Source organism: Impatiens glandulifera, chromosome 9, assembly GCF_907164915.1.
Source record: "Impatiens glandulifera chromosome 9, dImpGla2.1, whole genome shotgun sequence".
Taxonomy (NCBI): Eukaryota; Viridiplantae; Streptophyta; class Magnoliopsida; order Ericales; family Balsaminaceae; genus Impatiens; species Impatiens glandulifera.
Window position 1 is genome coordinate 17,550,576 of NC_061870.1, and position 11,779 is coordinate 17,562,354.

General features: G+C 31.4%; 1 protein-coding gene across 1 annotated transcript; it reads left to right on the top strand.

The window, feature by feature from the left end:
* The first annotated feature begins 544 nt into the window (after positions 1–544).
* LOC124915669 lies at positions 545–1,843 on the top strand. Its single transcript, XM_047456430.1, has one exon. The coding sequence runs from the start codon at positions 587–589 to the stop codon at positions 1,775–1,777; it is 1,191 nt and encodes a 396-aa protein (XP_047312386.1). The 5' UTR covers positions 545–586; the 3' UTR covers positions 1,778–1,843.
* The last annotated feature ends 9,936 nt before the right edge of the window (positions 1,844–11,779 follow it).

The following is an 11,779-nucleotide window of genomic DNA, read 5'->3' on the forward strand; positions in this document are numbered from 1 at the left end:
ACCCGACAATAAAAGAGCAAAGAGATTTTCAATAATTGTGACAACCATCGCCAGTTTACGAGGTCACAATTTCCCCAAGACGATCATCCGGGGTGAACAAGAATTGGGGATCAGATGTGGACAAAATTCCCGTCAATGACTGAGATGTTAAGTCAATGACTGAGATGTTAAGTCAACTCCCTCCCCCTTTGTGGATCAGAGTACTGACCGCACCGAGAAACAAACTCTGTTGCGAAGGACGGAACGCGATAAAACGATATAGAGTAGAACACACATCTAACGAACTCTTCAGTTCTTTCGATCTTTAAGACTCCACTCCCCAAGGATTAAGTCCTTGTTTTTTTTAAAAAGAAAGAGCCTTACTCTATATCCTTATTAATTTATTTAACATTATTGATTAAATAAGAATTATATAATAAGTTAGAATAAGCTGAATCAATCTAATCCTTAAACTATCCACTCGTGAAAGTGTGAAAAAATAATGTTTTTTTTATTAAAAAGGTCGTAATAATTAGGGTTTCTCAAGCCCACTTGGTTACTTCAGTCTCCTGCGCCAGTTTTTGTACTTTTGCCGTTGTTCGCCTAAATGTCGATGTTCTTCAATCCAAAGTTAGTGCCTAGGTTACCGAATGGATTTCATTCTCGATCCCTTCTGCCTCAAATTAGGGTTGTAGTCAGGTTATTATCTGAATCATATTCGACTGATAGATGCGTTCAAGATAGAGAATCATATACAGTGTCTTATTTGATAAATTCGTGTGGATTAACCGCGAAAGAGGCTCTAAATTCATCACGCAAGTTACATTTCCGATCAGCAGAGAAGCCGGATTCCGTTATTGCCTTCCTCAGAAGCCATGGATTCACCAACGCACAAATCTCCAATTGTGCGAGAACACACGCAGAGTTACTCGTTTATAATCCTTCAAAGGTACTCTTACCAAAATTCAATTTCTTTCACTCATTAGGAATCTCTAACGACGAATTGCCACAGTTCGTCTCCACCAATTGGAAAGTAATTCTAATAAGCCTTGACAAGGGGATGCTTCCCCTTCACAAGTTTCTTAAAGATGAGTTCAATTTGGACGATAAGAAAATCGCCCTCTGTATAAAGAAATCGGCTTGGTACTCCGGGAAAGACATGTTGAGTAGTTTAGCTGCCAATATTTCTCTTCTCAGAGAACTCAATGTTCGAGAATTGTCTTTATTACACTTGGTATGCAATGTAATCAATATCCTTCTTGCAAAACCTGCCCGGTTCAAGGAATTTGTTAATAAGGTTATTGATATGGGATTTGTTCCTCAGAAGTTGACGTTTGTTCAGGCTCTGTGTATGTTTTCTGGTACAAGTAATTCAATGTGGGAGGTGAAGGTTGGAATTTACAGAGAGTATGGTTTTTCTGAAAACGAGTTTCAAATGGCTTTTAAACTGCATCCTCTTTGTATTGGTTTATCTGAGAAAACATTACGATTGAAGATGGATTTCCTGGTGAAAAAGATGGGGTTGAAGCCTGCTGATATAGCCCGAATGCCAACTGTTCTTCTGTACAACTTTGAGAAGAGGATAATTCCTAGGTGTTCTGTAATTGAAATGCTAAGGTCTAAGGGATTGTTGAAGAAAGAAGTTTCTATTTCGACTATAGCCTACCCATCTGACAAGTGTTTTATTGATAAGTTTATCACTATGAACTGTGAAACTCTTCCTCAATTACTATGCATTCTTCAAGGTAAATCTATCATCCCCAATGTTAAATCATCAGTTTCATTGTTAGACTCGTGACTTTGCATTAAATTTGCTTAAAATTGGATTTGATCTTGATATGCATTCGGATTAGATGATGAATAACGAAACATATGCTGCTCTCATACTTCATTGATAGGTATACACTCACAGCTACCCCATGATATATTGGACTGAAAATTTTCGCTTTAATGTTCTTAAGCTTTAGAATTGGGTTATATTGTTTAGGAAAAGCAGGGTGGATATATCTTTATAGGGTGACGGTCATTTGGGTTGGTCAAAATCCATTTGAAAACTACTCAGTTTATATTTATTTTTATTCTTGTGATGAAAATTAGTTCTTATTTATTTTGGCTAAGATCCAAACTATAAATTGATATATGTTTAGAAGAGTGATTGTGGGAAAATATTAAGTTAGTTAAATAGTTTACTATTTAAAATTAATTTTCGATTTTAAGAAAATTCTCAATTTAACAGAAATCACAGTCAATCTTTTTAATTAGTATTTATTTTTTGCTTTCTAATTTTTTTTTCTTGTGTGTTTTTGACTTGCTAATCGATATGTCTCAGAAGGGAAAGAAGTGGTAGATAGAAAAAATATATCTTTACTATTACGAAAATGAAATGAAGAAAGACTAATTTAAACGTACCTACAATGGATTACATTTCAAATAAGAGTGATGTGTGATAAAATTGACATTAATGCTCAATTCTTGACAAATGATCGTTGGAGGTATTGAGAGCCTTTTTCAATTGGGAATAAGTAGATTGTTGTGTTGTCATTTCAACGATAGGAAATTTTGAAATCATTATACATTTAGAGAGTTTCTATCAAATACGTGAGATAAAAAGACAAGTGCTAAAAATGTGCTCAAAAGATTTAACCTCTTTTGAGCATATGGGGTTAGTTGACCTTTGTGTTCTAAATGGCGGCCGAAGCGGCTGCTTAGTCGGTAGGCGGCACTCACTGCCTTGCCTTGAAACGAGGTGGTGATGTTGGCGGTCCAAGCAGTAGTGAAGCAGACTTTTTCCTATTTTTCATGTGAAAGCCTATTTTGTTTAATGGACTAAGTACTATTTTCTTAAGAACTCAAAAGCTATAGGTCGCATAAATGAAGTATTTGCTCTTACCCAAAATTAAAAATAGAAGCCTGCTTCATTGCCAAATGTAGATTAATATAGACTTTTGGTAAAGTAAAAGGAATGATATTATCATTTTAGTATTAATATGGTGATGAATCTTTGTTAACTATATTGTTTATTGCATTTATATATTTTTGTATCTTGTATATATTTATTTCTACTTTGCATAAATTTTATTACATGCGATTATATATATTTATGTATAAAAATATTGGAAAAAAGTTTAACCGCCTAAGCGGTCGTGACCTCCCCACCACCGCCTCTCGCCATTTAGAACAATGCAGTTTTATCATAACTTTACCTTGCAAGTCAAAGATTGAACTGATGTCTCGGGATGACATTAGTGGAACCTATCATTCTCACCAATTGACCTCTGGACTTGTCTCCATGATCTTATTCTTAGCTATACATGTGTTCAACATTCTTTCTTGTTCTATTTTATAAATATATTTGGCCTCGGTATTTTCAACGATGTTCATATCATCAAATTTTGTCAAGATTCTTGATTCATCTGCCAAAAGATATCACGAAGTTAGGTCTCGGGAACTTTTCTAACACTCAACATCTTGTATATATGCCTCATATATTGACATTCTGAAATCGGACTATTCTCATATCACTTGAGAATGATAGAAGATTAGCTCGTTTAGGTTTATCATGTACAAGAATCATTTAGAAAGTGTTGGAACTATGCAATTGAATAAATTCTCATCTATCCCTTGGAGGTCAAGGACTCCTTCAAATTAACTCTAATTTTCTATTTTTCATACAGAAACTCTAGTTAAGGATAGAGTCAGATCTTTTTGCATCATATCTAAGGGATTTCTTGGTTTGATCTGACTTATCAATATCACTTGAACTCGATCATTATTAAATTGATTTGCAATATTTTTTGTCCATATTTAGGGTTTAGCACACCTTCACGGGATCACGACCTTTTGTCATAATCATTGTAGCACATGTGTTGTCTAGACATGATGACTTAACTATCCTAGAAAATGAAAAAAAAATCCTTTTAAGAATAGTATATGATCTTTCTAATTATTGAATTTTGGGTATGGAGATAATTTAAAACTCTAATATAAAATAAGAACACTCACATTCAAATCTTTTTTACATATAAAAAAGAGATTGAAAAAACAAGAACACCCATATTCAAATCCTTTTTACATAGAAAAGTGCTTGTTTCAATTGCATATCATAAGGAATTCAAGAAGGGAAGTAAATCGAAAGCAAGATCCTACATGTTTTTTTTTATACCGATAAGGTGAATAACCAAATTCCAAAATCAAATTTTTCATAAATCAATGCAATTTAGGAGAAATTAATAAAATGAGATTTATTGAAATCTTGAATTTTCGAATTAAAATATATTAAGAATTCTTATTATTTCTTATTCATAAACCCATTTCAATTTAGTGGGATCTTTCATTCACATATTTTTTTCACGAAGAAAGGAGGACGCACTATCGTACACGTGCAATCCACGGGATATAGTTATATCGTAGGCTCATTTTGTCATAGGTACAATTAGGAATGATATTCCCTCTTCTAATTTAGCGGCAATAAGAGGTAGATAATCCGTTGTCCCATTTTTCATTCTAAAAAACAACTAAGGATGGCGATGAGTACCCGATGGTCGGGGTTGGGATCGGGTATTTTAGATCAAGGTCAGGGATGGAAAATGTAGAAGTTACCCAAACAGGTTCGAGGTTTAGGATGAGTATTGTGCCAAATCCAAACCCGAAATTTAGTACTCGACTATATTAATATTAAAATAGAGTAATGATAGAGAGCAAAAATTTAATATCATTAATGTCGTTGAGAATAATGTGGTAACACCTGAATGGACTTGAAAATGAATTTTTTTTCCTATTAGATTTAAAGTCTTATCATTATTGTCACATTATTCCGAACACAATTAATGTCACAAAATTATTATTCTCTATACCTATTCAATAAAAATAATAATTATATATATATATATATTTATATTTATATTTTTACATTTTTTAATAACAAAATATTATTTATTTCTCCCTCCTCATCTTTTCATAGAACTCGGATCTTCACAAAAAGCTGTCTCAATAAACAAAGAATCATTTCTTGTTCTACTCAGGTTTGAAATACATTTTCTCATATTTTCATTTATTTTTCTAAACTATTCACATTCTCTCTCTAAATTATTAATTAACCCATTAATTAACATTTTATATCTCTTAACCTATTAATTAATCTTCTATCTCTCTTAACAATTAATTAAACTACTATTTTCTTTCTAAATTATTAATTAATTAATTAACTCCTTTTCTCAATTAATTAAATATTTTATATAAATATTAAAATAAAATAACATATATTTTAATTTTACTAAAATTTATAAATATAATATATATACCTTTTTTATATTATTTTTTTTTACATTATAAATTTTACTTAAAATTTTTATTATATACACTCTTTTCTTTACCTCTCTCTTTATATGGTCTATGGTCTAGTTTGATGTTAAAAAATTATTAGGTTAAAGAGTTATCAACCAAAATTAACTAACTCATCAAAGTAACTCAGGGTAGGCTTAAAAGACAAAAAAAATAAAAAATCACAGATTTAATTTCTATCGGGGAGCTCTTTGAGTTAAAGTGATGGCGATGACTGTTAGGTGTTATGCTAGTTCTCCTTAATTAAAAAAATCAAAATTAACTGTAGCATAAAACAACTGTCTATTTTAAAATGTAATTCTATAAACATGAAAAAATTAAATGTTAAATTAATTTATTATGGGTAAAAAAAATACCATATTATTTTTATTTAATTAATTTGTGTATTCTTATTTTAAATTTATTAACATATAAGAAATTAAAATATGATATAACAATAATAATCAATTTGAAAATAAATAATAATATTTTAACAACTTAAAAGATAAGTTAAATTATATGATTTATTATGTGTAAGAAAATACCATATTATTTTTATTTAATTAATTTGTGTATTCTTATTTTAAATTTATTAACGTATAAGAAATTAAAATATGATATAACAATAATAATAAATCTGAAAATAAATAATAATATTTTAACAACTTAAAAGATAAGTTAAATTATATGATTGATCAATAATTTTTTAAATAATATAAAGAAAAGAGAATATGAATATATAATAAAGATTTATAAATTTAAGTAAAATTTATAATGTAAAGAAAAGAGAATATATATTATATTTATAAATTTAAATAAAATTAAAATATATATATTATTTTATTTTAATATTTATATAATATATTTAATTAGTTAATTGAGAGAGACATGAATTAGTTTAAAAAGAAAAGAAAATATTAATTAATAGTTAAGATAGAGGAGTTAATTAATAGATTAATAAAGAGATTAATTAAAGAATTAATTAATATTATAATAAGTGCATATTGTATTTAAAACTTAAACCGTGAAATAATATGGAATCAACGCGGCCATTTTAAGATAATTTATTTCACGGTTTATGTTTCAGATACAATATGCACTTATTATAATTATGCATCAATGAAATACTGAATTTGATACATTGATAACTTAATATGTTGATGAGATCGATTGTTGAACGGATTGAATCGGGAGCGGGTAAGTGCAGGCTAAGGGCAACAAGTTGAACGGATTGAATGTTGATACAGCTAAATCGGGAGCGGGTAACTGCAGGCTAAGGGTAACAAGTTGAACGGATAGGTTGTTTTGAGAGGGAGTCGCAGGCGAGAGAAGGAGTCGCAGGCGGGAGAAGAGAAACAGAGATAGAAAGGAGACCAATAAAAATAAGAAAATATAGGGCATCATTTTTTTTTTAAATATATCAAAAACGCTATCGATTTGTCTAGCGGGACATTGTAAGAATTATAAAATAAGTGCTTAGAAAGTTTGATGTGTTTTTTTTATGTATTAATAAAAGTTCAAGGACTATTGTAATTTTATCCCCTTTATAAATGAGAAGTTTTCTAATGAAAGAGTCGATGATTTTTACTCTCAATCTTCAAGATCCTCTTTTCCTTATCTTGGGTTCTAAACCCTAACTCAAAGAAACAAACGATTTCATGGTATCAAAGTAGGAAAACTTTGAAGCTCAAGAAGTTGAAGATAAAGAAGAAGCGTTCAACAATAGTTCTTCGTCGTCAACCGATTATTCACAAACTGGAGATATAGAAGAAACGGCTAACGATAGTTCTTCATCATTGACTGATTATTCGCTAACCGATCAAATGGCTAACAAGAAGCGATATGATAATGATCCATTGACGATTCAGAACTCGGACAGCAGGGGGCTATAATCTGTACCACAATATTCAATGGTACAAATTACATTGGATGGAGCAGCGGTATTAGGTTAGCTCTTGAAGCAAAATCAAAACTAGGATTTATTGATGGTACACTGGTTGTTCCAAAAGATGCTGAAGATTTTGATAGATAGAGAAAGATGGACTGCTTGGTAAGATCTTGGATTTTAAATACAATATCAGACGAAATCAAGGCAAAATACTCTTCAACCACAACAGCAAAAGATCTATAGATAGACATCAAAGAAAGATACCAAGAGAGCAATGAACCACAATCATTTCAGATTCAAAGGGCTATAAGCAACCTCAGACAAGGTACACTTAGTCTTGAAAAATATTTTTCTAAACTGAAAAAGTTATGGGATGAGTTGTTAGTACTACAACCATTGCCTTCTTGTGACTGTGATCCAAGAACAATTTGCTGTTGTAGAATGACCAAATTAGTAATACAACTTGATACTGCCAATAAACTTACTCAGTTTTTAATGGGATTAAATGAGTATTACGATAATGCTAGACAACAGATATTACTAATGGATCCTAAACCTAGCATAAATAGGGCATATGCGATGCTGCAGAGTATAGAAAGACAAAGAGAAGTACAATCTTTGATCAATGATCATAGTGAAAAATTTTCTATGACAATGAAAGATAACTCTGAACAGCAGAAATGGGAAAATGTCGCAAGAAACACAAGTAGAGGAGGTAATAACAAGACATACAAAGCTTCAAAAGGAGGTTCTTCTTTATATTGCAAATATTGCAGAACAGAAGGTCATGTACAAGAGGGTTGCTTTAAAATCATAAGTTATCCTGAATGGTGGAAAGGTAACCGTGATCTAAAAGTGAAAAATTCTAATACCTCAACCAATACTGTGAGTGCTGCAAACACACTATTTGCCTACTTTGAAGAACAATCAGAAGATTCATCCTCCTCCAAAAAGTTCAATAGCTCATAAATTGAAGCTATTGTCAAAGAAGTAATGAAAGGATTGCTCAAAGAAGGAAAGGGCAAAGAGAAATATTATGAAGGTATGTATCACTTTTCAGATAACATTACTAATGCATGTAGTTTTAATGTGCATAGTAGTTATAAGAATAAACCTTTATGGATATTAGATAGTGATGCTAGCTGTCATATTTATTCAAACCCAAATATTATGACTGAAATTAAGAAAATTGATAACATACCTTTGTTTTTACCCGATGGCACAGTTAAACATGTTAAGCTAATGGGAAATGTTAGGATTTCTGAAAAATTAAAATTGTATGATGTAATGCTCATTAAAGACTTTACATATAATCTAATTTCAGTGTCTAAACTTGCAAAAAGAAACAAAGTTAGTTGTCAATTCTCTTTTTCGGGTTGTTTATTGCAGGATGCTAGGGACAACTCTATCATAGGGAAAGGAGACTTTAGTCAAAACCTATACTTACTTGATACAGATTCAGTGAATATGATTTTTAATTCATGTACGGATTACATGTTGTTACATAGAAGATTAGGGCATCCTTCTGAAACAGTATTACAACATGCATTTGAGTTGAATAAAGATGATATATTTCATTGTGATATCTGTCCCATTTCAAAGATGAAAAAAGATTACATTTTAATTCTAAAAACTGCTAAATGTTTTGAAATGATACATATATTTATTTGGGGTCCTTACAAAGAAATATCTCTTATTGATTGCTCATATATATTTACAATAGTCGACGATTTCAGTAGATTTACATGGACTTATATGATCAAAACTAAAGATACAACAAAACATGTTTTAATTAATTTTCATGCTATGATTAAGACACAATTTGAAACTTCAATCAAAATTATCAGGTCTGATAATGGTAGTGAACTTTTAAATCATGAATTGCAAAACTTTTTAAACAAAATGGTATTCTTCATCAAAAATCTTGTTCCTACACCCCACAACAAAATGGAGTAGTAGAACGCAAACATCAACATTTACTTCAAGTGGCACGATCTTTAATGAATCAATCAAAAATTCCTTTAACTTTTTGGTCATTTTCAATTCTTATGGCAACTCGTGTTATAAATAGAACTCCTTCAAAAGTTTTAAACTGGGATAGTCCATTTTACATATTGTATAAAACAAAACCTGATTTGGATAATCTTAAAGTTTTTGGATGTTTATGTTATGTCAAAAACAATGCACCTCATAAAATAAAATTCGACCTCGAGATAAAAAATGCATTTTTATTGGATACTCTATAGGACAAAAAGGTTTTAGAGTATTTGACATTTTAAATGAAACCATTTTTGTCTCTAGAGATCTAATTTTTTGTGAAAATAAGTTTCCATATCAAAAGGAACATGACCAAATAAACAAACAAAATATTTCTATAGATACAGATTACTTATTTTCAGATTCTGATGATGATTCATCTTCTTTTGACATAAATGATACTAATACTTCTGATGATCAGTTAAATCAAAATGTTGAACAAAATTTTTCATCACAGACGGATTTTTCAGAAACTCAACATCAAATTTTTCCAGAAACAGGACAAAGAAAAAGTGTAAGGGAAAGAAAGACACATGCTTGGCATGACAATTACATTGTCAACACAAGCACTATTTAAAAAAATAAAAACTCTTATACTCCCAACACTTTTCCTTATGTTACAAAATGTAGAGATGTTAAACACTTAGAATTTTGGGGGAACATCTCTACAATTAAAGAACCAAAAAGTTTTTTTGAAGTCTCACAGATTGAACACTGGAAGAAGGCTATGAATGAAGAGTTAACAGCTCTTAAAACTAATAATACTTGGGATTTAGTTGCACTCCCAAATGGGAAGAAACCAATCGGTTGCAGGTGAATCTACAAGACCAAACTTAACCCAAACGGTTCAATAGCAAAGTATAAGGCGAGACTGGTAGCTAAAGGGTACAATAAAAAAGATGGTATCGACTTCCACGATAGTTTCTCGCTGGTCGCTAAAACTGTAACTGTTATGCCCAAACTCATCTTTTTCTGTTCAAAAAGGCTAGTAGGGTCAAGGGTGCAATTTTGGAATTGTTCACCCTTATGTATTTATTTATGGGTCATTTTAGGAAGAGATTTGTATTATTATTATTAGGGGCTGAGATATAAAAAGGCTGTGCTAATTATATTATGGGACAGTTTGTAGAAAGACCCATATAGAAGAGGCTCACAATTATGCTTAGGAATAGGCTTGCTGCTACTATGTAGAACTGGGATATAATTTCTATGTGTTAAATTATATATGTAGCCCAGAATGTATAAGGGACATGGGATACAAGAGGCTGATAATTTGTACTTAGGCAAATTTTAATAAAAACAGCAAGTTGTATGGACCCATGTAAGGGGACTCACTAAATAATTAGGATAAGCTTAATCCTAAATTAATTCCCTCTTTAGTCAATAATTAAACCAAGTTGCCTATTAACTAATTTGGACACATGGCATCCTAAAAACACCCCACCATAACCATTTGCATGCCTTCCATTTAACCTAGCTGCATGCAATCCACCTTGCATATCAGCCTTTTAAATATACCCTTGGCCATTTATTTTCTTCATCAACAAATTCCATTTTCTCTCTCTATAAGCCAAAATTGGGAATTTGAAGAGAAGCAAGAGCAACCCTAGCAAAGACTATCTTCTTTATCCAATTTCGAAATTAAGGCAAGTCTTTCTCAAAATCACTCTTAAAACCCACACATAGCTATTTATAACAAGTACTTTCTGCCCAGATTTTTATATATGTTTGAAATATATGTTTTTATGGCATAACATGGATTTTATGGACCAATCTGGTTTATAAACATACTGTTTTATCAAGCATAACAATGGTCATCATCTTTTCCAGAAAATACTAGGGTTTCTTGATTTGTTAAGTATAAACTTTTATAAAACAGAAACCCTTAAGGTTTATGCATACATGGGCGCATACTATTATGGATGAATGAGTATTGACGGAAAAGGGAGGAGGCTGGCTGGCATGAGCTCTAGTCAGCCAATTCCACATGTACTAGCTGAATTATTTATGGGACCAGAATATTTAGCGTGAGCTCTATTTATTGCTCTCAACCCAAAGACGGTCCAAACAGGTTTAGGACTTTTAGGGCTGGACTCCTAATTGTGCCTTTTCTAAATACGGCTCAAACAGATTCATTGCTTTCAGGATCAGCTCTGAATGGTGTAGGGTAAAACATGGCTCAAGATGTTACTTTACAGGCCCATTAACTCATATTTTCTAAACATGCATATGGCTTTTTATGACTGATCATCTCTTTTAAAGTATGAATCTGTTATGCATACATTTTTCTTTTTAAAAGCAAAGCATTCTAGCAGGTTTTACAATATTAATTGCTTGCTGAGTCTTTAGACTCATTATGTTGTGTGTGGTGTAGGTACCCAGCCTAAGCTTTTGTACACTTGAAGGAATGAGGCTTGGAAATGTGCAAGTTGTGGGAGAAAGTGTGGGAGGAGGGACCGAGGCTGTTAGATTACTTGTCTTTTGTATCAACACTTGGCTTTAATTTTGGGTCATTTCTTACTGTCTAATGTTGAATGGGTATAATACTTGTACAGA